The 26,864-nt window shown below is 41.2% G+C and overlaps 1 protein-coding gene across 3 annotated transcripts; it reads right to left on the bottom strand.

The window, feature by feature from the left end:
* Nucleotides 1-45: 45 nt before the first annotated feature.
* Nucleotides 46-26,627, bottom strand: atp2a2a (ATPase sarcoplasmic/endoplasmic reticulum Ca2+ transporting 2a). Of its 3 annotated transcripts, none has more exons than XR_006378179.1 (21): nt 26,078-26,627; nt 25,054-25,071; nt 24,869-24,951; nt 21,347-21,451; nt 19,644-19,782; nt 12,031-12,111; nt 10,936-11,021; nt 10,300-10,764; nt 8,778-8,866; nt 8,467-8,569; nt 7,491-7,622; nt 7,273-7,392; nt 6,946-7,164; nt 6,484-6,819; nt 6,065-6,285; nt 5,683-5,885; nt 5,454-5,539; nt 5,230-5,363; nt 4,999-5,116; nt 1,359-2,815; nt 46-771 (listed from the first exon to the last, which is right to left on the bottom strand). XR_006378179.1 is itself a non-coding variant. In XM_044198156.1 (21 exons), the coding sequence occupies exons 1-21, from the start codon at nt 26,193-26,195 to the stop codon at nt 758-760; spliced, it is 2,991 nt and encodes a 996-aa protein (XP_044054091.1). In that variant the 5' UTR covers nt 26,196-26,627; the 3' UTR covers nt 46-757. The 3 variants fall into 3 exon arrangements, 2 of the variants coding, with proteins under 2 accessions (XP_044054091.1, XP_044054090.1); XM_044198156.1 differs by having other exon boundaries at nt 2,695-2,815; XM_044198155.1 differs by having other exon boundaries at nt 46-2,815.
* Between the last annotated feature and the right edge of the window lie 237 nt (nt 26,628-26,864).

The following is a 26,864-nucleotide window of genomic DNA, read 5'->3' on the forward strand; positions in this document are numbered from 1 at the left end:
TCTAAGTGAATCTTAATGACACCAGAAAGAATAGTGAGTAAACTCTTCATGTATGACAGTTTTATTTACCTGAAACCAAAGTTCATGTGATACATTGTACAATCATCTCTGAAAATACAGTACAGCAGTTTGACAAAAAATGCCAGTGGAGGGACTGCCTGCCGTTCTCATGGTAAAACGTGTGCATCACTGCACCGCTGCACGTCCGCCTTCACGGATATGGCAAAATCTGCTCCAAACATGTTGCACATCTCAGTGCAAAGCAAAATAAAAGGCTGTTTGGTTTTTAAATATCCCATAAAAGTATTTCCTTAGGAAAGATGAACTGTTTTTTTGAGCTTATTTAACATTTGTACTATCTGACGAATGTCTATTCTATTTACCAATACTATACATTGTCTATTACACAAGTCTGGTAAAACAGATGGCTGATTCAACGGACATGCACCATGAAATACAGTACAGTTTACTGTACACGGTCCTAAGATCTTCGTCTAAAAAGATGGCATGAGAATTGTATCGTAATCTAAGGCTCTTCATGCAGGAGGATGGAAGGACAGGTGAGGTGGGATTGGCTAGTTTTCATCGGACATTTATTTATGGCCATTCTATAAAAATGATGTATGAACTTTATGAGCCTCTGTCTTTCTATTACTTAACTGACATGCAGCTCTTGTAAGATGTGCTGCCCAAAACACACATGCACAACACAAAACAAAACCAAAGTTTCTGCAAGGAATTTAGAGTAGAGGTGGGCTTACTTGGCCTTTGCTGCAAAGAAAAAGAAGAGAGGAAGAATCAAATCAGTGGACACAAGAATCATAGGCCAAGGTAAAAGCATCTGAGCAGCAAATAATTTAAATTCATCAGTACCTCTTTTCATGAAAAGAGCAAATATATTAAGGTCATGCTATGGGCAAGCAGAAGATTAGGTCAAAAGACATGTATAAATAAAAAGAAACAATGACACCATGTCCTGTAATGGTATGGGGGCACTTAAATGTCAGTGTGTCTGCCAGTTGCCAAAACATGCTGCCAGTCTACAGTCAATAATAACCGGCACCAGTGACACTCTGCCAGTTTCAAATGCAAAAGGCTCCTATTTCAAATCAGCGTGTACCTGGCACTTGGTGACATTGAAGGCATTTTCAAACTAACAAACTCTCAAACACCTTATTTTTTCTCCTCCTTCTCTTGCACCATTGAAAGTATATTAAAAAAAAATAAAAATAAAAAACTGCTAGTCCTATCAAATATGAGTAGCTGTCATTTTCATATGAGCAATGACAAACAGCAAAGCTGCGTGTGCAACCACATAAAGATGAGTGCTGGTTGGCATGCAGGTCAAGTGTACTCACTCTGCAGGTAAACAGGTGGAAGGCATTGGAAGAAACAACAGTTAGCTTTAAAACTAAAATAACTCAGTGCTCACTGGCCTGGTATTATTGGAGCAGGCATGCAGAAAGGCTAACCACGCTTAAGTAAACTAGTGTTAATGTGTGGAGTATTTTGACAGCAACAACAAAAAATCTATACAGAGATTTTACTGTGTGTGCTATGTACAGATATACAGACTCTTCCAATGGCCAGTCTTCCATGTTGTGCTCAGTTAATAAGACTAACATTTTCTTGGTGCCTTTTTACATATTCAAGTACAGTATGTGCACATTATACATACATTAGAAAGATTACGGTTAAGATGCAAAATTAAGACTGAATAAAAATAAAATCAAGACAAATGTGTTTTCTTCAAGTAAACAAATTTAACAACAAGCTTTATCAAAAATTGCTCTGAATCAAACTGGTAACATATCTTTGCCCTCTCTTCCCCCATTAACAGAACAGAAAAATATATAACAACATTAAAATGTGTGTGAGGGCTTTGTCTCTACTGCAAAACAAATTGGTGCTTACCTCAACACTTCAAATGATAATCTATGAAATGGTTGTTAAGACAAATGTGTAGTAATGGTCATATTAACAGCATTGAGGTAGCTGTGTTCTGCCTAATGCAGAAAATAATGTATGATTATGCATGGAGCTCAAAAATTACTATAGGAGATTCATGCCAGGGCAAATATATTCAAGTCTTGCCCCAAATTAGTATTGTACTATACGGTCCTTAGAATTACAACCTCTTCACGCCCAGCATTCTTGTTCCCACAGCCCCTCCCAAAAATTACAAAATATTAATTATTATAAAATAGTGTAAATTCTCTGTACAGCTCAACACGCAGCTCCGACACGTGGGCATCTCTAACTGTTCAAAACTGGGGATCAAAAGAGAGAAAAGCGTGATGGTAAAATAAAAACACATTGACAAAATACCAGTCAAAGTCATTAAAATATGACTAAACCCCCCCCCCCCAAAAAAACATGTGTTGGTGAAAATGTCCTAAATACAAAAGATCTGACAGCAGACAGACTGTCAGAGCAGGTGCAAGTGTTGACTGTGAGTTGTTCCGAGTTAATGCAACTGTGTTAGATGTGTGTGTTAATGTCCACTTCACACTGGTGCACAGGGAGGGTAGTGTACTGGAGTCAGTCAGGGCCACAACATGGCGGACACGTTAGTGTCGGTGCTGTAGATCCACAGCAACAGGGGCAGAGAGATGGCAACGAAGGGCCAGGAGATGCCCTCGGTGCATGCAGACAGAGAGCAGCCTTTGCTGGCCGGCTTCTCCAGCTGTTTACCAAAGTCCGAGTAGTGCCTGGCCATAAACTTCAGCAGCTCGTCCAGCAGGATGACAGGCAGGGAGATCTTCAGCACCATCATCCACTGGGTCATATCCAGAGGGGTGATCTGAAAGATGACCTGGGAGAGAACAAGACAACATTTAACATTACAGCTATTTTTTACCCAGAGTATTCTACACGATTATGAGTGCACATGGTGTCAGCATGGGTAACTCCTGTGGGAGAGAAAGCTCTACCCCACCGAATGTCACGTCACATTCTACCCTACAGTACACACGACCAGTAGGGGCATTTAGGTGCATAGTATGGGGCGTCTGGTGGCTTAGTGCTTAACGGAATAGTTCAACATTTTGGGAAATACGCTTATTTGCTTTCTTGCTGAGAGTTAGATGAGAAGATCGATACCAGTCTCATGTCTGTATGCTAAATATGAAGCTACAGCCAGAAGACGGTTAGCTTAGCATAAAGACTGGAAACAGAGGATACAGCTAGCCTGGCTCTGTCTAAGGATAAGAAAATCTGTCTAACAGCACCACTAAAGCTCACTAATTGACACATTATATCTCATCGGTTTAATCCTTACAAAAACGTGTAGTGTAAAGTGTAGAAATTACCATTTGTTGTTTACAGGGGGTTATGTGGGGGACTATTTCTTAGCAGGACCAGTGACTTCCTGGAGTTTCCACTGGTTGCCTGGCAATGACAAGACTCCAGAGGGGTGTACTCATGGATGTGATCTTATTATACATCCATGGGTGTACTACAAAGTGAGATTAGTGGCTTAGCCAGCTATGTTGAGCCTAAAGCCAGAGTTTTCAGTGTCACGAAAGTGGCTCTCTTTTAACCTGGCTAGATCAACATGGTAACTTATGCTGAACACATAACCTGCTCCGGAGGTGGTTATGATCAGAGTTTCGGCTTAAATCGGCTGTAAGAAGCGTCGCCCTTTCACTAATTCTCTCTGAACGACGTAGATTCTCAGCTGAGGGAATACATCGTATATGTAAACTTGTTGAACCGTACGTTAGTAATGCCGCCGAACACAGCCGTGCAGTTACAGTTGGCCTATTGCAAACTTAATGTTTTTATGCTTTGTCCTGATTAGCTGCCAGGTCCGTTTTACACCGCTGGTAATGCAGCTAATAGAATACCGAAAACTGATTAGTCTGTTGGTTTTTATCACAGATAATATTCAATCAATAAAATCCATTTCACTTGGATTTGGCCAAAGACTAAAGTGTCTCCTTCATTATGGTATCGATCGGTATAATCCAGGCAGCGATTATGTTTCCCTCAAAACATATTTACTGTTGCAAATTAGTTGCATATAAATGCAATTTCTAGGAGACAAGGCTGGTCCATTTTGTGCGGAAGAAGAGTCAAATGATGCTCAAACGCCCTCTTTTATGGGAACACGTACAGAGCCACAAGCCCAAAGCCTGGGGTAACAAATTAAGTTGATTGATACTTGTTATCTCTGATTGGGGCTTTAGGGTTTGTCGAGCCAGCTCACGCAAAGAAAGCCTGGCTATGTTGGACTTGCTTCGTAGTACACCCCTCAGGAGGTCACAGCGCCAGTCAAGAAATAGTCCAGCATATATTTTTTGAGTTTAAGAGGTGCTGGTAGGTGGATTTTATTTACCTTTGGACAAAGCCAGGAGAGCTTCCAACTGTTTCCAGTCTCTTTGCTAAGCTAAGCAGCTGCTGGATGTAGCTTCATACATAACAGACAGATATTAGACTGGTATCGATCTTCTCATCTAACTTGGCAAGAAAGCAAATAAGTGTATTTCCCAAAATGTTGAACTATTCCTTTAAGATGCATACCATATACTGTGATCGCAACGTCTCAAGTTCGATTCCAGCCGGGGACATTTGTTGCAGACAGTCCCCCCCCCCCTCTCTATTTCCTGGCTGTGTCCCTACTGTGACCTGTCTAATAAAAGGCAAAATGCCCAAAACAATCTTCAGGTAAATGGTATGACAAAATGAAGATGAAATGATGCCAATGAAGTTGCAAAATTAAAAACCTGTGAGATGCAGCTATATATGTATCAATTTTAAGTTACTAAGTAAGAATTTATCTTTTATGTTAAAGGTAGCCCATCAGTTTCCATTACATGTTTGTAATGAAGCCATACAACCACTAGGAGGCAAATAGAACCACATAACTCCTGAAACTCAACCTGTGCCCCGCAGTAGGTAACTGGAACATCAAGCAACAAACTCATTTCGGAGTTATGTTTTTAAATGACAGTGCCATAAAATCATTGTGGAATAAGCTGGTTTTGTAAAACTCACAGGCAGAGGTTCCACATAGAGGATGAGGAAATGGAGGGACATGGAAAGGCAGATGGCCCCCAGGAGCCAAATGTTCTCCCAAGGAGGCATCCGCAGCAGGGACTGGTTCTCCGACAGACTGGACAAAAGAGAGAACAGATGGTGATCTATTTATACAGTTTGCCCTTCGTTTTCTGAGTGCAAATGATCCTTAGATGAGTGCTTCGATCTTTCGGAGAGGCACTTAATTACCTGTTGAGAGCATTGCACATCTCAATGGTGACGAGCACAGACAGGGCCATGGTCATTGGGTACGGCGACTCAAACACGTGGCAGTCCAGGCCATCGAACTCTGGGTTGTCTGGGGCGCACTGAAGGAAGTGGCTCTGCGGAGAGGAAGGCAGGGGAGTGAGGGGTGGGGGGGGGGCAAAGAGCTGAAGGGAGCTGAAGGATGATCACTCATCAGGCAGACTTACCAGCTGGTACAGAGTGAGTTGAGGTCCATCTTCAGAGACAGTAAACCACCAGGCAGCAGCTCCCACTGTGGCTGCGCCCACATAGCCTAAGAGCCAAGACACCAAATAACATCATACACAAGTTACTTATTTATCAAACTGCATGATGGAATATTATAGATTCTTCTGATACTATGTAAAAAAAAAAAAACTGACATTATCCTTCCATCCTTGTCCATTATCAACTTACCTCCAATGGCCAGGTATCTGAAGAAGAGCCAGCCAGAGATGAGGGGCTCCTTAGCGTTACGAGGGGGCTTCTCCATGATGTCGAGATCTGGGGGATTGAAGCCCAGAGCGGTGGCAGGGAGGCCGTCAGTCACCAGGTTCACCCACAGCAGCTGAACTGGGATCAGAGCCTCGGGAAAGCCCAGCGCCGCAGTAAGGAAGATGCTATCAGGAGAAATAACTCCAGTTAGCAACTGTACTGACACGCTGGACCAAGCTTGAGCATCAGCGCTGCATGTTGGATACCAATCATCCAGTCAACCCATTTTAAAATTCCACCCTCCTAAATGATAACTGCCAATGTAAATACAATTCTAAAGTCATCTGCTCCTGAAGAGACTCACCAGACGACCTCCCCCACGTTGGAGGAGATAAGGTATCTGATAAATTGCTTCATGTTATTGTAAATAGCTCTGCCTTCTTCAACGGCGGCCACGATGGAAGAAAAGTTGTCGTCGGCGAGGACCATCTCAGAAGCAGACTTGGCCACAGCAGTGCCAGAGCCCATGGCGATGCCAATCTCTGCCTTCTTCAAGGCAGGGGCATCGTTCACTCCATCACCTGTCTGTGGAGAAATATTGTGTTACAGTAGAGTAATTCCTTTGCTCTAACACAACAAACCTGATGGTTACAAGGCCAACAAAGACAGGAAGAGAAATCCATATCAAAATAAATATATATATATAATATTATTATATATATTTCTAATAAAATGTTAAACACTAATGATCAACTCTGTAGAATCAGCTTTCAGACTTCATACCATGGCAGTGATCTCGTCAAATCCCTGCAGGAACTCGACAATTTTGGACTTGTGGGAAGGCTCGACACGGGCGAAACAGCGAGCGTGAGTCACAGCCTCACGCTGATCGTAGGGTGAGAGTTCGTCAAACTCTCGTCCGGTGAAGGCCATGCGCTCCACATCATCCTCATCGGTCAGGATGCCAATGCGGCGGCAGATAGCCACAGCTGTGCCCTTGTTGTCCCCAGTGATCATGATGACGCGGATGCCGGCCTGGCGGCACAGCGTGATGGAGGCAGCCACCTCCTGTCTGGGAGGGTCCAGCATGCCGACGCAGCCGACGAAGGTCAGGTCGGACTGGATGCAGAGAGACAAAGACGTGACTGAATGTTTGGTACTGAAAAAAATACTCTACAAGTATACACCAAATACGGCAAATTAAAATGTCAAAACAATTGAACTAGAAATTAAATAAATATTTACCTCGTACGCTGCGAATTTAGCAGCGTCGGACAGTATCATGTCCTCCATTTTGGGTGGGCTGTCTCGTGTGGCCAGAGCCAGGCACCTTAGGGTGTCACGACCTGTCCCGTACTCACGGATCACAGACATGATCTTTTCCTTGATACCTTTGCTGAGGGGAACTTTGCTGTTGCCAACTCTGACGTGAGTGCATCTCTCAATGACTCCCTCCGGGGCCCCCTGTGTGGTACAGCAGAGGAATAAAATATTCACAACATGGTAGAAGACTGTCAGGCATCAAAAGCAAAGCCATCGACAAGTCCTCAGTACATGTTTCTTTCAGTATACCTTGACAAACATCTTGCCTATGGATGAACGAGACTTGTTGGGGGTGCAGTAGACAGACATGGACTTCCTGTCTCTGGAGAACTCCAGTGTGAACTCCTTCCTCATCAGCTGCTTGATCACCTGATCAGACAAAATGACAGACAGAGTGAGAAAAACCTGCTGAGTGGGAGCAGAGGAAGTCTGCCGCGTGTGCAGGTGAGGGAGCTGGTGTCACTCACTGAGTTGCAGGCGTTAGCTCTGTCAATCTTGGACAGGTTGTGGACTTCAGTGTCAAAGACGTTCATCTTCTCCACCAGACAGGTCAGCGCGGTCTCTGTGGCCTCACCGACCTTCTCGTACACACCCTTCACCTGAAACATCAAAAACATTCATGTTAATATTTTTTCCTCTTCAGAAAACATTGCACAGCGGTGGATACATTTACAGTTTGCCCATAGAGCTTATTTCACTCCAACCCACAGATATAGAATGAAACACATCAACGTCCCAATCCCCTGTGTTCCAAATAAGGACAGTTTGTGGATATGTTTTGGTACAGTACATCTGTTAACTGGACTCATGCTGTGAACTACACAGATGTCAACATCTCTCTAATCACAAGACTTTGTACTACTTATATGTAGAATAAACTGTCACTTCATGTTAACATTAAATTTGGATGTGGCCATTGATCTAGGGTGCAAATAGATATTATTGCCGATATGCACCTCAAATTAATCCACTGATACTTCTCTGCACATGATGTATATGCATTTGGATGCATACAGGTGTATGCATCTACATATATGGGCATATGTAGATATATATAAGTATATGTAAATATAAGCGTATGTATATGTCCATGGCTGTGAGAGTATATAAGTGTGTGTATGCTTAGACGGTGTAGTCCCTCATTCGTGTGTGTATGCTTGTATATCTGTCTACTCAACCCACAGTTTTCATTATTTCCATCCCTTTTTGTTATATATATTTTTACTATTTTTTTCCAATATATTTGGTTTTCCTTTTTGTGGTCTATCACATTTACACTATGTACTGGAACACTGTGACTTTGCGTTATTGTCTATTAGATCCTTACGAAATGCAATAAAAACAATTGTTCACACACACAAATCATGATTAAAAATCATATTGGCCAATATTACACTCTACACATGTCTGACATGTAAAGTAAGAAGCAGGCAGGGTTCAGACCTCGTTGAAATCCAGAGAGGAGTCATTACACAGGGCACAGATGGTAGCCAGTTCAACCAGGGCATCATACTGGGAGCTTTTCACTGGTTTACCATCCTGGTACCTGAGGATAAGTACAGAGTATTAACCTGTGTGTGTGTGTGTGCACAGTTCATATAACAATAAGAACATTCTCTAATGTGGTGTTTAAATATCCATCTTTAACCCCATATACTCCCTTTAACCTACAATTCCCCTACAATTCAAGTCAATCAATGAGATATTGATTCACCTAGATTTGCCTGTTATGGAGTCAGCTGTAAAGTACTCACACTTCTCCCTCAGGTGCGTAGGTAGAACCTGTGATGGTGAACTCTGACAGAGAGCAGCTGTCACCTTCAGCTTTGTTGATAGTGAACATCTGGAGAACAAAAGAGCAGATGGGACAAAAACAAATATGAGTTTTTTCAAAGCAGACACCAATTGATCATGTCAGTGTTTGAGTCAACTGCCAGTTTCTTTACTGACACAGCAGGTGGCAGCAGAAACTACAGAAATCCCAAGCGGACCTAAAGAGTGAAAGCTCTTTTTAAACAGCAGATTAGCCTGCAGTGTTACAGAGTGTGTCTCTGTGAGGGCCAGGCTGGGTGGCCCGCTGCCTAATGTGAGAGAAGGGTGTTTAGTTTCTCTCCATAAGTAAACAGAAGAGACTGCCAGGGAGCCTGAGTAAAGAGGGACGCTGTGCCCAAAAGGAAGAAGCTGCAGTGCCAAGCCTGCTCCCACACACACACACACCTAGTCAGGGATTGGTTATATCAGAACATGGGTGATGACAATCAGTCAAGCCCTCCTCAAACCATCAGCCAAACATCACATCTTTGTGCTGCCTTTCTCTGATGGAATGCCCATTTTCTGTAATTAATATCAGACTTATTTTAGGAACAATAGTAAAAACAAATTAAAATGAAATAAAAAACTTTCAAGCTGGCCAGTACAAAAACATTACATACTAACTTAGGGATTGGATCAGATAGGGAGCACATAGTATCAGGAAGTAAAACACTGTAGATGACAAGAAGACAAGGAATCATGGTTTAACTGTATGCAGGCTTTTATTCTTTCAGCCATTATCTTATGTTGTAATAACTGTCATCATAAAAGGTTGCATTAATATCTATATCTGAAACAAATGCTTGCATTTTTACTTCAAAATAACTTTATTACGAGACACCAGTGTATATTCCACTTGCACACCTCTTTAAAGGCTTTTGTCTACATGTCCTGAGTGCAAATGTTTTCTCTTTTCAGTGGTATAATGTATGGCTCTCTGTGAATCACTGAAAACAGCAGTAATTGCAGAATCCCAAGGCTATTTAATCATGGACAGTACAACATGTGGTCCAAATAATACAGAGGCCTAAACAACTGTGATACAAACTGTGAATTAATGCCACAAGTCTAATTCAGGCTGTGCCAAAGTTCTGAGAAAGCACTGAACAGGCAACAAAAGAGGATTCAACTTTAATAAATGCTGAAATGTCTTCTTAAATGTAGGGCCAAGTGGGGAGGAGACTACAGGCTGGCTGCAGCTTGGTGACGCAAGGTCAGTTATGCAACAGCAGCACTGCAAGTCATCCAACTGCTCAGTGTAGATTAGAGGAGCGGAAGCATGTTGCCTTTTTGTTAAATAACTTGGATACCTGATCACAAGGAACACTCTACTCTCTCTGTTTGCACAGACAGTATTAGCATTTCAGCTGACAAATGCATTGAAAGTGACAAAGATGACAAAGCACTGACAACCAAACTGCTCAGCAATGCATATGTGTGTGTGTGTGCGTGTGTGATACTCACTCTGCAGACAGACATCTGGTTGGTGGTCAGGGTTCCCGTCTTGTCAGAGCAGATGACAGAGGTGCAGCCCAGGGTCTCCACGGATGGCAGGCTGCGGACAATGGCGTTCTTCTTGGCCATGCGGCGAGTGCCCAGGGCCAGGCAGGTGGTGATGACAGCAGGAAGACCCTCGGGGATGGCAGCCACGGCCAGCGCCACGGCGATCTTGAAGTAGTAGACGGCCCCGCGGATCCAGGAGCCTCCGTGGACGGGGTCGCTGAAGTGGCCGATGTTGATGATCCACACGGCGATGCAGATGAGGGAGATGACCTTGGACAGCTGCTCGCCAAACTCATCCAGCTTCTGCTGCAGGGGTGTCTTCTCCTGCTCTGTGGCCACCATCTCGTCACGGATCTTACCGATCTCTGTGTTAACACCGGTGGACACGACCACACCCACAGCCTTCCCAGCAGCAATGTTGGTACCCTGAAATGACAAGTAATATACATGGTATTTCAAGATGTGTGAGATGTTATCAGATGTACTTGAGCCAACAACAGGAGTGGTGTTTTTCCAGGAAGTTAACAGAAAATAAACAAACAAGAATTTGAAGGACATCAACAGGATGTGTGATAACATTTGCAGAGTTGAGCTTACAGAGAAGAGCATGTTCTTCTTGTCCTGATTGACAGCACGAGGGTCGGGCACAGGGTCGGTGTGTTTGATGACAGAGACAGATTCACCTACAAAGACAATAGGTAAAAATCAGTTTGCAATTGTCTCTGCAGATGATCTTAGGAACAAAGCACAGCCAATAACCTCTACAGAGCGATGTATGGTGCTGATCATTCATGTTACCTCACTGATCTTTCACATGCTCGTGAATGTTTCAAATTAGCACGTTTGCTTCTGAATTGGAAACGGTGTCATGATACAACTCTGGGCTCATTCTGCAGCCAGCTCAAATGATCTTCATTGTCAACCAGTTATTCTGGTTCTTCAAACAAAGGTGGAAGATTGATCCATTAATCTTGGATGAGGTTATCTTGGATAACTTTGTGCTCTTATTTTGAAATAAAGGGAGCATCAGTGGAGAGTCTGAATTTAATTTAAAGCTGGGGAATGGTTTTCATCCAAAACATAACTATGAAATGAAACCTTTCTGTAGCCTCGAATAAAACAACAGATTGAGCTCAGTGTGGGCCAGTTACTATTGCATTTGTAACCCATGCTTCTCATGGCAGGCAAAGCTAAATTTTCAATTTAGGAAGGGAAAGGCCATATCAGAAAACAGATTCATTGATAAAAGTATACAGTACTTAAAGGGTGGTGATATTTAAACCTGTGTATGAAAGCAATGAGCAACCAAAGTAAGAGGTAGCTGACATCTACGTCTTTAGTTAAGCTTTAAACCTATGTGACTTTCTATTTATTACTGAATAACAAGCAAATATTCAAAGATTTAAATATGTACAGTGAAATGCAGTATGACATAGTCTTGAGGATGAGCTAGGTTAGTGTGCAATAAGAATAATAATTAGAAAAACAGTAAAAATAAATATATAAGATTAGTGTACAGTATGTAATGCAAGTATACAATGCAGTGTATATTGGCAAACTAATCAATAACATTTTGGATTTACATCTATTGCAGAATTCACATGTTATTGGGAGAAACTGAGAATCTAACTGATAAAAATGTCACAGGAAAAGAATTTTACAGCTGTAATATCATCAGCAGACATGTCTTACCGGTCAGAATGGACTGGTCTACCCTCAGAGTTGTTGATTTGATTGAACAGATACGGATGTCAGCAGGCACCTTATCTCCAACTATAACCAAACAGATCCACAATTAGAGAAAATATACAAACAAAACGGCCAAAGCATGAGGCGCATGAAGACACAGTAAGATCTATTGGAAATAAAACAAAACAGTTAAAGGATTTTCAAATATGTCTGCAACTGAAAGCTTATGTTACTGACACCAAGCAGCAGTTATATTGTCACAACATCATATATGATGGCCAAACAGTCTTTTACACCACATGAATAGCACTCCACTAATACTGGAGGTTTGATTAACACTGAGTCCACCCATGCACTCCTGGTACTGTACAATGCTGTATGTGTGTGTACAGGGTAAATGAAGATTGAACAGATGAGATGTCTATTTTCTGCAGACAGTAACTCAGCATTAGTGTAAACTAAACTGATGAAGCACAGCTCATTACAGGGAGGTTGCTGTGCCACACAGCAGCAAAGCAGTGTTGCCATCACTGCAGGGAAAGAGAAGGAGAGCCAGAGAAGGAGAGCCAAAGAAAGAGGAGGAAATGAAGGACCTGTGAGCCATAAAAGGCCCGTCTCAAAGGAAAAAGCCAATTTGGGTACATTTGAATTGCAGTGACCCAATTCAGCTTCCTAATGATACATAAAGGCAATGGAAAATGGGGAAATGGTTCAGGCTATGGCACAGTTCTGTGGGCGTAGTCTACATATAAGCCTACTTAGTTAAGAATGCAAATTGTGTCAGATTGTTACAAAAGACTCCAACCAAGAACATGGTATAGTTAGAATCCAGGAACCCAAACAAGCCTGTCAAGCCATGCCCTTGAGGGAAGGGAGGGGAAAATAGCAATGGGACCAACAATGCATGCAGCCAAAAATGGGAAAAGCATTTCAATATGTTCCCCAATGCGCTGATCGGGTTTAAATGTGGCAGTATGATGGCAGCTGTTTCCTCATCATTGGCACAGCACAGAAAGAGACAAGGGGACAAAGACTGGGCCCCAGCTCTCCTCTACATTACCTTCAGACAGTTCAGACACTTGTAACACAAGTCATCATAATATCATCTCACCTTACTATTCCATTAACAAGTGGATGTCTACATTTTTACACCTTTCCAACTTTATGTACAGACTTGTTAAAGTTGCGTGCATTTCAGCTTCTCATTGACGTCTCACTATGATACTGTGAGAAGCTTCGTGATCGTCAACTCATTAGATGTACTGACAGCGGTGCCAGGAACTCTGATCTGTCAGCAAGCATTGGCCAGACAAGACAGACAATGACAGCTTTTCTGAGAAGGACTAATGTCGAGCTCAGTTGCATCTTTAAACCATCTGAACCTGGAATGACGGGTGTAATGGAAGATTCACTTCTGAGAAGATCAGCGATGCAGGCTTAGAGTCAGTTCAACATACAAACTAAAACTGCAGTTAACTTGCCAAAGGTATTTATCTAATAATCTTGCAGCACATTGAATAGAGGAACCCATGTCTGACCCATGTCAGCTACACTTTTCACTTTCTTAAAAGGAAATGATCCCATGCCTGGAAGAGATTAAAAGGATTACCCATAGCTGCACAGGAACAAAAGATGAAATGTTTTCCTTAGAAGCCAAAAAGCTTTACAATTACATCCTAGATGGTTGTGTAACACTTCCTGTGTTAAGTCATTACTTTTAAAGAAATACTGACAACTTCTAAGTGACTGCTGAGCCAAGAAACATGGATAGGGGGATAGGCTACTAACAATGGTGCTTGCTGATGTTCTCATACAAAAAAAAGTGACTCTGTGACATTGTGAAACACTGGAATTGTCCTGAGGCTACACTGCAGACCAGCTCTGATGAAGTGTGTGTATATCATCTGTCCCTTTGTGTCAACATCCTACTTGGTAGTAGTCCAAGCATCTCCTCAGGCATGACCACATTTTCACCTTTGTGCTTGCCAGTAGGTTTTGCATTGACTAAAGCTCAGACCTGGTGATGCATTGCACCCGATATGACTCCCAGAGGTGCCTTTTAAACAGACCTTTCAACAGCAGGTGAGGCAGTGACGGAACAGAAGCTGCCAGCTTTGACTGGCACCTGCCTCTGCCGTGTGCTAGGGGATAGCGTGTGGTTCAGCAGGCCAGGTTTCCTCTGGGCCAGCCAGGAGGGTACATGTGCTGATGGCAGCTGAACAAAAACTGATCTCCTGTCATGTTGAGTGGGCCATTTTAGAACGGTCAACAGGTGAAGTATGCTGCAGCTTTCCAACACAGCTCCACTACTAATTAACTCACAAGCTACATTTACATGTGTACAATAATGCAAATACTTTATCCAAATGGATATGTTATCAAAAAAAAACAGCCTATAACAGGTAAAATAATACTAACCTTTCTGCTCAATTAAGCTTTACTCCTTCTAACCTCTGGCAGCCAGGTGCACTAGAGAAGCCATGTCGCCATGACTCAGCACAATAAATGGAAGGAAATTAAATGCAAGGAAATAAAACTAATCTTGTTTCTACAAATGTGTTGTTTACATGGGTGCTCCCTTGCACTTTCTTAACTGTATTACAAGTTCCTTTATGGTGTGCATGTATAGGTAGACACTGCGCAAACCATTCAGGGCAGGACTCTTTTGTCCACTGGCCCTGTGTTAGCACACAGCCAAAGTCACGAGTAGATTTCACTATTTTATCAGCAAACGAGAGCAGAGTAAGTTATGTTTAGTTAGCAGTTGGCTGATAGGAGAGATAAACCAATATTTACCAACAGCGGACAAGTTTCTTGACTCCCTGCTGTTGCAGATGCAAACACGTGTCAGCTCTTCACCTATGACCTCAGTTATGTAAGCACCATCTTTACACTGTCTCACTGAGATATCTGCTTTGCCTTTGTCTGTTACGAAACTTAAGCAGCAGCAGGCTGGCCCTCCACATAGCATGCAACTGTTTCTGTTGCCATAGTAACACAACTTGTCCCAGGACTGGGAGTACTAAAAGTCCTGTCAAAAATTGGGGGTTTAGTATAGCCTGTCAGAAATTACATGTACATTAAGTATGGCACAATTGCTTCTGAATTTAAATCAATATCAACCACTAGACTAACATTTTAAAAGAGTATTCACCACAGCCCATAAATATAGTGTGCATAAACAAATGAAGGATATAAAGGATCTGGACGTAGTTACAGAGAAAACCATATTGTGAAAGCAGAGAGGCATTATAGAAAAAATATTAGCAGACTGAAATAAATAAATATCACACAAAACATAATATCTAACTTGTCCTTGCAGCCATGTAGGGCATTGAAATATTAATGTGAAAATAATAAATCAGCTGAAATATAGATTTTATATTTTAATAAGTCTGAAGTGTACATTCTCTTCATGCCTTAAGGTCAACACTTTCAGTGGTGGTCCCTCATGAAAGCCTTTCCTGGGTTAAAGTTTGACCTCTCACTATCCCATTTATAACCAGACAGCATAGCATGGATTCCCAGCAGTCAGTGCAGTATGAATTAGGGTTAACAAGACTAGTGCAGTGGGATGAATAGTTGTATAAAACTAGAAGCCAGCTTTAATAATGGAAAATTACTGCTGCAATAGGTGGTACGAGATTCATATAACACCAGCATGTGTTTACACATATAGTTTATGCAGAACCTTACACATACTTCTCTCCAACTTCCTCTCCAACCAAGCTCTGTGCCTGCTGATTTCACAGAAGTTAAGCATTTTACTTCGGACTGCTTTCTAAACGAGGGCCAGTACAAAGCAGAATTTGTGTAAAACTAAAGCTCAAGGATGGATCGATACCGACTTCAAACCTGGAAGTTGTAAGTTTAGCCATTTTTATGTTGCTTCACTGTTTATTTTGCAGGATAGCCTGTTGAACTTGGCATTAGCATGTTGCAGGGCTAATGTGGCTAGCGTCTATTATCCCACAGATGTTGGACTAATGTTGTAATATTGAGGGACAGTCAAGAGAAATTGTGTGAACATTACGCCTCATCTGAAGCCAATTAAATAATTAATTAAATAATAAAATAGTTACTTGGAAGTGGGCAACTGTTTTTTCACGTTGTTTTTTTGAGGAACTTCATACTGCACCGCTAACGTTAGCTCAGCTGGCTTTGTTGTTACACGAAAGCCCCCTCTGCTCTCACCAGTGATATGTCCCAACTGGTTTTCAAACTAATTTGTTCTCATACGCGTCCACGCGTTGTGTTTACCAAACAGCAGATTCAATTTCTTTTTTAGTAGGTGGCTGTGATGTAGTGCTCACTTATACAATCATATCCGCAGTAGATATGAGATGCGACTTGAAAATCGCCAATAATATTTTTGCCAGTGTGTGACGAATCTGGTGACAGAGGCAGACCACAAGTGCTGCTGTATGTGTGTCTGTTGCTGCCGTATGTAAATGTACTTGATAGACATGACCCGTGGTAGTACACTGCCTATTGTACTAAAATACTTTGGGTTTTCTGCCAAATAGTTGCTGTTGTGATGCCTGAGCCTACCCCTTGTCTAACTCTGAGAATGAATCACATTACATTTACTAATTACCCTGCATTATGGGGCAGGTTACTCCCAAAACACATGTAGGCCTATACCTCATTTTCATTCCTATTTGGAGCCAATAAACACATAACGTCATTTCACATAATTTCTTAAGATATGTTCCCTTGCATTGTCAATTGAGTTATTTATTTGTAATACTGTGATTTAATATTGTCACTGTGAAAAACAAAAAAATTACTGTGATTTTAGGTCATATCACCCACCCCTACTTCAACCTGCCCTGTTTGGTTTGAATAAAAACCTCTGTGCCCTTCTGCAGGACTTCACTACAAATTTGGTTTTTACATTTCTAAAGCCTGTTTCCCTGGTCGGCAAGATGAGACCATTTCTCTCAGTCTTGCTGACAAGTCAGGAACCTTTGCCAAAAGACAGTCCCTCAGTGACAACGGATGCTTGCCAGACCACATTAAATGCCACATACTATCCATGGTGTCTGGAATCTTAGTGGGGGGTGCGGGTGCTAAGGGGTAGGGTTGCTGTGCGTTTAGCATGGTGGGGTGGGACAGTTATCCACAAAGCGCTTCCCTATAAGGTCATCTCTCTCTAGCACAATAGCAGCAGATCAGAGATCCTCCCCCATATACTGCCCCCCACATGAGCCCCCGTCACTACCGGACTCCACAACTTCACAGGCAGCAGAGAACAAACCCACTGAGTTCTGCTGCTCTGAGAAAAGGCCAACATCCAAATCTGCAAGCCCTCAACACCAAACTGTAATCTGGCAGCATACAGTGTGTGCTGTGTTATGAGAATTACTTAAATCTACTGGAAGGATTTAGTTAACTCCACATGCTATCAGCTAACGACATTTTTTAGGGGTTAGTTAAGTGGGGCAAGTTAGCATTTGCCCATCATAAAACTATGCAAACCTAGATTATAGTAAAAACCTGGTTAATCATTACTGATCATAAAGCTATTCAGGCAAAATCACTGATCTGAATGTCAGTGAGGTAATTTCTGGAACAAGCCAAGGGTTAGTTTTGATGTACCATTGCATGATTTGACTGAGCCACATTGTTGTGAACAAGTCCTTTATCAACTTGACAACAACAGTCAAAGGACTACACAGGACAGCAGACTGGACATGGAGGACCAGCACAGACAGCCGACAGCAGCCCTCTGTGCTTCAACTGCTTCAAGATCAGATTTGAAAACACTCTAAGCATAAAATAATCTAGTTTAGATAAAAGTCTGCAAAATGCATTACCATGACATTTAACAAATTTCAATGAGCATGGGACTGTGAGGCTGATGAGCGATGAGGTGTGAGTAGGAGGCAGCGTTCAAACCCACAGGAGCACCCTGACAGAGAGCAGCACAGATTGGCTGCAGACAGATATTCTCCTCACGGCTGAGGCAGCCACAGAGGGCTTGTCTCAGTGTCCTCTGCCTCGGCTCAGCAGCCAGCCGGCCAGCATCTGCGTCATCACACTCCTCCTCTGCATGGCAGGGGTCACTTTGCAGCCTCAGGAAAATATTATTCACAAAAAAGGGAGCCAGACAGGAACCATTGTAAGAGAAATTTGGAGAATTTGGTTAGTAAGTTAAGCTGATGAGCTTCTTTTGACCGCAGTATAAAAACATCCGGTTTTGCAGCCTCAAGCTACTGAAAGCAAAGCCTCCAGCTACCTTCATCAAGAGTTTTCAAATAACTAGGTCTCTAATACGCAAGAGGAGCGTGCATCTGACTCACACGTTTCTCTTTAAACCTGAGCCAAATAATTAAGCTTTCTACACTCTGCTTCACCTGCGACACATAATTGAAATGTCATGATTAGCCCTTCAACCAAAAACCAAAATCCTATACAGTACACCATATAACACCAGACATATGATACATTTTAATTCCCATTATGTTCGTTCTCCATTTGCCCTTGTCAAGGTTACTCAGGAGTCCCGCTGAACGCTGTCCAACGTCACCTGCTGTAGCAATGTTTCCCAGAGCAGGATGGGAGGGGCATGCACGAGTGGGACAAGACACCTGTCATCTTCACGACTGTCACTGCCTCTATAAATACAGCATTCCATAATCTAACTGGGCTATGACAGCTAAAAATAAAACCTACCACTATGCACAGAAAAACTATGCATCACTTCAGTGGCTTAGGGTTAAACAGAGTATCAAGATAACGCTAGTGTTTCATGAACTTCAGCTTTCCCCAACACATCCGTCTCTGTTCATCCCTCTGCAAAATCGTATATATACGTATGTGTGTGCCGTGGGGGTAACAGCAGCTTTACATCCTGAGGGTTTCAGCTGCTGACATAAGCTATCTGGATCTCAGCAGCATGAATCACTCCAGCGCTCAGTTCCCATGCTGCATGGGAAAAACACAAGCTATGAGGATGCAGTAGCAGCCTGTCATTCGAGTGAGCTCAACACACACACACACACACACACACACACACACACACACACACACACACACACACACTAAAGTGGGCCTTAATAGCATTTGCGTCCATCCCTTTGAGACAATGGGTTAATAAGAACATCTCAAAATACATCACTCCTGTAGGGTGAGTCACCTCTGCTGTGGCACAAGGGGATGGGGGAGGTTTTAACTCAAGCTTGTGCTAAATGTGATCCATGACCATACCTGGACTCATTTGATCTGTCCACAGTAGGCTTTACCTGAGGCAGAGCCAAACAGCAGCAAAGAACTATCATATTAAAACACTACATCTCTTTTTTAATCTCAAAAAAAAAAAAAAAAAAAAAAAGAGAAAAAAAAGCTGCATATGAAAAAATACGCAATTTCACAGAGAAACGAAAAAATCTTGATAGAAGCTGCAGTGGCAATAAATTGACAACTTTCTGTGAATTTCAAGGGTCATGTGATCCAGATCTTTCCTTTGCTTGAGAGAAGTCTACAAATCAAGCTGATGCTTTAGTCTAAGGAACATAAACAGTATAACAGTAGAATTAAGTTTAAACCAATAACAATATCAACAAAGCCATGTCTGTTTAAATATGCTCAAGGTCAAGAGCAGGTCAACCTACCAGCAACCTCTACGATGTCACCAGGCACAATGTCTCTGGCCTTGATCCTCTGCACAGTTTTCCTGTCCTGCCGGTACACTTTTCCCATCTCGGGCTCATACTCCTTAAGTGCCTCAATGGCATCCTCAGCATTGCGTTCCTGGTGAGGAGAAAATGAGATTCAGTGCCAACGATCTCCGAGTTGCTCTGAGATAAACTGATAATATCATATAAGCTAATGCATACATGCTCTTGGCTCTGCCGGACTAAACGATATGAGAGCATTTCCATTTGAAGAGGCACTGACTATTCTAAGTTTAGTTTGAAGTTTATTGGATCAGGCTTTGGTTGGGGACATTTAGGTGTTAAGTGTATGAAAACGGGAATATAAATCACAAAAATGTTCTGCCTATTGACGTTTTCCCAATTGTATCCTTCACCAGCATCTTCATCAGCAAGAAAAACACATCACTCAGAGTGGACTGCCCACACATTTTTTAAATAAATAAATTAGCCAGCCTCGTATGTAAGGGACATACAGAAAGCCTGCTGATGACAATGGACAGACTTTTCCTTTTCAACAGGAAGCTTTCTTCGAGACAAACTCGAGACAGAAATAACTTTCAGTACAGTGTTGACCTACAGTGCAAGTGAAGTATAACAAATGTAAAAACCTACAAATCACAGCAGGCTGCCACATTGATAGATTTCATTCATATGACATTATACACCCATATTCAGCTGTGTCTTTACCATTAGCACAACAACAGCTTCGGCATGATCTCTAGATTATTAAAGCTAGGGTAGGTAATGTATTTCAGAAGCATTTTTGTGTTTTATTTGTTGAAATTCTCTTCCGACATCCCGACAGCAATCAATAAATCAAATGCTCTGAAAAAAGAAAGAAAGAAAGAAATTCGGTATCTGTGGCTGCCTGCCTGTCTACCTACCTGCTGCACTTTTGAAGGGAGGGGGTGGGATTTTTTCAGTTGGATACTTTAAAAATCTAGCAGTCTCTTTCTAGTTTTTCCAATGTTACCTACCCTAGCTTTAATGTCTGTTCTTGCTGGTGACTGCATTTCAGATTTACATATGCATTTAGCTGCCAAGTGAATTAGGTTCAACTGGTAAATATTATGCAATCCAAATCCAAAAGTCTATGTTGAAACTGCATTAGAGAGGTGTTGACTCAACATTTTGGACACTGCAGTTCAATGGATTAGATTGCACTGGATGCATGATCAACTTGATGAAGGTCAGATTTAGAAGACTGTCGTTTTAGCTAGGTGTAGCAGATTTCAATATCTCTCTTTCCATGTGATACAGCATCTAATGTGACATTTCTTTTCCACAGCTCTCTAGAAGATTGGTGCTGACAAGTAATTGCTTTCAATACCATACTATCTTTAGGTAACACATTGATTTTAAAGGTATTAAAATGCATTTCACATGTTTAAATGCTGGCTTATTATCTTAAGATGTTATCCTTAAGTGTCTATTTGTAATGGTGAAATAAACAAAGCTAGGTTTCAGTCAATTTAGAAAAGCAGGTAATATGTACAACTATTTCACAGAAAATTCATCATTCTGCTGCATAATGAAATGAGATTTATTTAAACAAAAATGCATTAAATCTGGACAATCAAAACTAGAATTTTTTTTTAATTATTTCCAGACCCATTCCCCGAATATAAAGGTGATCCCATGATCTGAAGGTTTCTCACCTGCCACACACCGACGATGGCGTTGGCTATAAGAATGAGTAAAATTACAAAAGGCTCCACAAAGGCTGTGATAGTTTCTTCTCCCTCCTCAAACCAGGCCAGGACCTGAAAACAGTATGAGAAACATGTCATTTATTCAAGACATTTCACAGAACAAGTAGGTATTACCTTACCACGATGAAAATAAGGGACAAAAATCAAGACAGAACAAACAATGTGGTTCGTAACAGATAAAACACTGAAAAATCACCTCTGTTAGATGGAGACATGCTGAACAGTCACATATTTAAATTAACTGGACAGGATTTTCATCTCTTAAGGGGAGACAACCCAGGTGAATAGACTAAAATATTTAACTAATAGATAACATGAAACTTCCCCACTTGATTACTTACATTAAGAGTTTTCAAGTTTTCTGAAATGTTATGTAAATATGCAAATTAGGCACTATCTCTTTAATATGCACACATTTGCATACATTTTCAGAACAGAAATCTGAACGCTGGATAAAGCCAGGTTCAAAATTCTTGTTTCATTTTGTTGACATATTAGAGTCAAAGGAGTCTCTTTTTTATCACTCCCTAAATCAGAAAATACTGTCAACAGCCATGTTTTTAGGAATGAAATATTATATAAATCAGGCTATGAATGATATATGAACAAACCACTAAAAACATTCAGAATACATACAGTATAGGAATAAAACTGGAATGTTTGGTGTCTTTAAGTGCTATATAAGTGGAGATTTCTGGCTCAGAGTATGAGAAAAAAAAACTATTTTGACAAAACGGCCTTTAAAAGATATGCATTGCTAAATTCCACACATTTTGCAAGACACTACAGGTGAATAGAGTAAACAATTTTAACTAATAGAAATCACCATGAAACTCCCCCAGTTCATTACTTATATTAAGACATTTATTTTTTGTATTACAAGATTTCTGAAATGTTATGTTTAAATATGCAAATGAGGCATCATCCAATTAAATATGCACCTTTTGTTCAAATTTCCAGAACAGAAATCTGAACTAAAATAAACACCTAAATGTGTATTTTGGACATTTTCTTTCCACTAGTCTGAAAGAAGACATGTTATGAAAGCAAATATCCCAAAATCTCTAAATTGACCAGTGCATGACAAAAATTATGTTTTCACCTGGGCTGTCTCCCCTGAAAGAGTGTTTCATTCCAGTTATTTGAGGGTTTAACTGTCAATTGCCAAATCAAAGCCAGATACTGTTAATAGGTGAGCATCATCTCATACACTTCTCAAATAAAATTTCATGTACTGGGGAAAAAAATCATATCATACAACTACGTCTAAACACTTTAACTCAACACTTTCCTGTGCGTAAATTAAAATTTGGAAATATAAAGAGCCTCAATCTCCTGAACTTTAGTCTATTACTAGTGCATTTATTCTATTCACGGTGGGCCACTATTTCTATTCTCCTGTGGATATTTGTAATTATTGATTTTTTTACTGACAACACTGCACAGCTCATTTGAACTGTGTAGGAATGCAAGCTTCTTAATAAGCATTTGATTTAAAATTGCAAACATGTGAGCCATCAAGAAGACTGTAGGAACTCAGAAATGTCTGCCAGACAAAGAAATGTAGGCCAAAGACATTTTAAATGGCATCACTTAAATGGCAAGCATAACTCTTAATAGGAGTGTTAATACAGAAGCACAGGGCTCAATAGTGCTCTACTGGATGTCATAACGTTTACACACACATTATATACATACATACACACAGACACACAGATATACGCATATTCACACACACACATAGACACATACATACATACACACACACTAGGGCTGCAACTAACAATCAATCATTTTCATTATCTATTAATGTGACAATTATTTTTTCAAATAATCAATTAGTTGTTTATACTCAGAAAATAGTGAAAAATGTCCATCAGTTTCCCCAGAGCCCAAGGTGACGTCGTTAATGACTTGTTTTGCCTGACCAACAGTCCAAAATCCAAAGACAATCAGTTTACAATAATATAAAACAGACAAAAGCGGAAAATTCTCACATTGGAGAAGCTGGAACAAGAAAATAATTCACATTTCCACTTGTTGAGGACTTAAACAATTGATTTGTTATCGAAATAGGTGGCAATTACTTTTGTCTATCAACTAATCAACTTCAGACCTAATATGCATGCAAAGAATAAAAAACATTTATAGCACGTGACCTTATAAAATAAGGGGAAAAAAGGAGCAAACCCGTAATAACTTTTCTCTCAACACTCAAACTCTCAACTAATGAAAACTTGGACTAGTTTAGAAATTTAGTTTTGAGGGAACTACTTCAACAGTTAGCCAACAGCTCCCAAACTGGATACATATTAATGTATGGGAGTGATTAATTCTATGTTGAGGTGGGCATGTGTGTTTGTCTGATAAGAGGCCTCCTACTGAGGGGTGAGGGCCCAAATTTGGTCTTGAGTGGTGCTCTGTTCCCCTGTCAGACAGCAGCCACTGACACCTTTGTATCACCTGACTGGACGCTGCACACATACATACCATCTTTCTCTCTCTCTCTCTCTCACACACACACACACACACACACACTTATCAAAATGTTCTTCAGCCATCTGTTAATTTACTGTGCAGTTGATTCAAAGAATGTGGAAAAAGTAAAATTGCATAAATGAACAGGCATCACACAATGCCAAAGATAAATTCCAGTTTTTGATCCATCACAGAAACAAAATTTAAAACATACCTATTTGGCAGTTTAATTCCATTAAAACTAGTTTTTTTTTGCTTACATTTGGTGAGACAAATACTGCAAAATTAAATAAATGATGCTATTACATAACGGCAGTCCACCATTGAACATTTATCTGTCTAGCACTCAAAGTCAGAGGCCCAAGGGAGACCAGGGTAAGTCATTACACAGCAGCCATGCTTGACAACTTAAATGTCTTACTTGGCACATGGTGATAGCAACTCAATGCTGCTACTGCTGTTGTCACCATTCCTCAGATGGGTCGCTAGCCTTCTCAGCTGTTTAGCTCTCTAATATGCTTGTGTAACCCCTGCCAGGTTATACAAACTGAAGACGTTCACACTTTGGCACTATGCACTGCCTAAATTGTCCCCTGCCATTCAACACACAGGGCTTAATAATAATCCCATCTGCAATTTTGATTTCACATTAACACTTTCAGCACGTGGTGGAAGGGGAAAGCTACTTGTAGGATGCGCTGACTTGTCCTGAGATTCCCTTAACTTTTTAGATTTTCTCTCTCGTTCACTGGACAGGTTATAGAGTAAGAGACAGGAGTGACAGTGGGAATACAAAAGAGCTGACTTGAACTCACAACGTCACAAGCAGAGGAGCTGTTGCAAAAATTGTTCATTCAATTTGATTCACTGAGTTCAGAATGAGACAACAAAATGCAAGCCTAAACTGTGCAAAATAGCGTAATCAATGCAGCAACCTCAAAAAGACAGCATGTTATCAAACAGTGCAAGAGAATGTAGCGATATACTTACAAAAGATATACATGCGGCCAGCAGAAGAATTCGAACAAGTAAATCTTCAAATTGTTCAAGGACAAGCTCCCACAAAGATTTCCCTGCAGAGGAGAGTTGTTAAAAAAAATAAAAATAATACAATCCATCACAGAAACTTGTTATCATAAAATGACAGTAACAATATCAGTGACAGTAGTGATTACCTTCCTCTGCTGGTAACTCTGTGTGTAGAGATGTGGTAGTCAATCCAGGGAGCGCACAGAAAACAGACAAAAAAGAAAAAGAAAAGTAAGTGGCTTATAAATACTTTTAAAAAAACGTTACTGTCTGGAGAGACAGTTTCTGTTTCTTGATGGGGAACTGACTCTTGCAACAAGAGGAAGCCAGGATGTTCAGAGCAACTGAGGAGCACAAACTCTCAGACAGATTTAGTAATGATTTAGGCACACATACTGTAGAAAAGGGGATGTTTTCTACTGAATACTTATAATGATGTAGTGAGGGTATTGATCTGTTTGACCATTTGTTGCAAGACTCCTACATTCAGATTTACACTTCTAACTATGGCATATAAATTCACTACCTTAATCTTTATCATACAATAGAAAAAAATAGAAAAACTCCAATCAATGTAAAGGTCAAAGTGATTTAAAGGGGGGGGTATACCCGCCATGACCCCCCCAGGTGATATTAATATAAAACAGCTGTTTAAGCCTGGGACAAGAGAGATTAGCTTTGACCGATAGCGTTACTCCAGTGATCTTGTGGCCACTGTTCAGTGTCAAATGCCTGCCGGATCTCCAGGCACATGGGCTGATGTGTTGCAGTTTTGCTTTGAGGAACATCCAACAAAGGTTGTCCAACAATGTCTCCATATTTTTTACGACCATTGTCAACAATGTCACCCTGAGGTTATGTTTAACAGTCAACAGTTACCCTGATACCGTGTTCAGTAATGTTCAACAATGTAACAATGTCCTCTAAGTAATGATTAATTTGTTACTATGTAAGACATGGGAAACCCTCGAGGTCACCGGTGATGACGTCAGCTAAATCACTTTATGGAACCGGGTAACACTGGCCCGGCCAATGATGTTAATGACTTTTACCCCATATACTTAACACTGTGCTCACGCTGCCCGTTTTACAATGACAAAGCATTTTTTTTAACCGTGTCTCATTCACAACAGCCGCATTTGTGGTGGTCTACAGTGTAAATTGTCGTACCGTTTAGGCCCCATTTCTCCTTCTGACGTTTCACCTCGTCCAGGGAAAGTCCTGTGCTTTCATTGACGCAGAAATAACTGTAAACTTCTTCCACACTCTTCGTGTGTGCGTTCTCCATGGCGGACAGACGGCTTCACAAAATACTGCCCTATGGTACCTTCTGGCTCTTTAAAACTGTCGATACTTTCAAAGGAATAAGGAGTTTACCAACTGAGAGCTGTGCATTCACACTCGGATAGCTATCGACAGCTATTGACCGCGGTCTAAACGTGTCCCCCTGGCCCCTGTTAGGATTTTCTTCCCGCGAATTACGGAAACAAATTGATGTGGTGAGCCAAATTCCTCTTCCCTGTCCGGATGAAGATTACTCGGAACGTCCTCTTATCTCCGAAAATGTCTGCAGCAGTGTCCTGTGTTGAAAACTGCATTCACCCGGTCCAGTCTTCCGCGCTACCGTGCCGTGTCCTGCCTCACCGTGGCGCAGCTCTCTGTGGCTCCACACGGTGCTGACAGCCTGGTTTTATCAAAGTGCCTCACTGCTGCCCCTCTTCCCTGCGCTGCATGTGGACTAATATCATTGGACGAACTATGTCAGTTACGTTCAAACCAGGGAGACATGAAAAAACACAGGAAGCAACCAGGAAATAGCAAGCGGGAATACATACTCTTAGGCCTATATCCCATTCAGACCTCGTGGTTTCTGCTCTATGTAAACCAGAAAGCTAGGGTTAATTTGCTTTAATTTTAGTTTGTGTTGCCCGCCATGTCGGCTTCAGCGTAGATGGCT

Source organism: Siniperca chuatsi, linkage group LG5, assembly GCF_020085105.1.
Source record: "Siniperca chuatsi isolate FFG_IHB_CAS linkage group LG5, ASM2008510v1, whole genome shotgun sequence".
NCBI lineage: Eukaryota > Metazoa > Chordata > Actinopteri > Centrarchiformes > Sinipercidae > Siniperca > Siniperca chuatsi.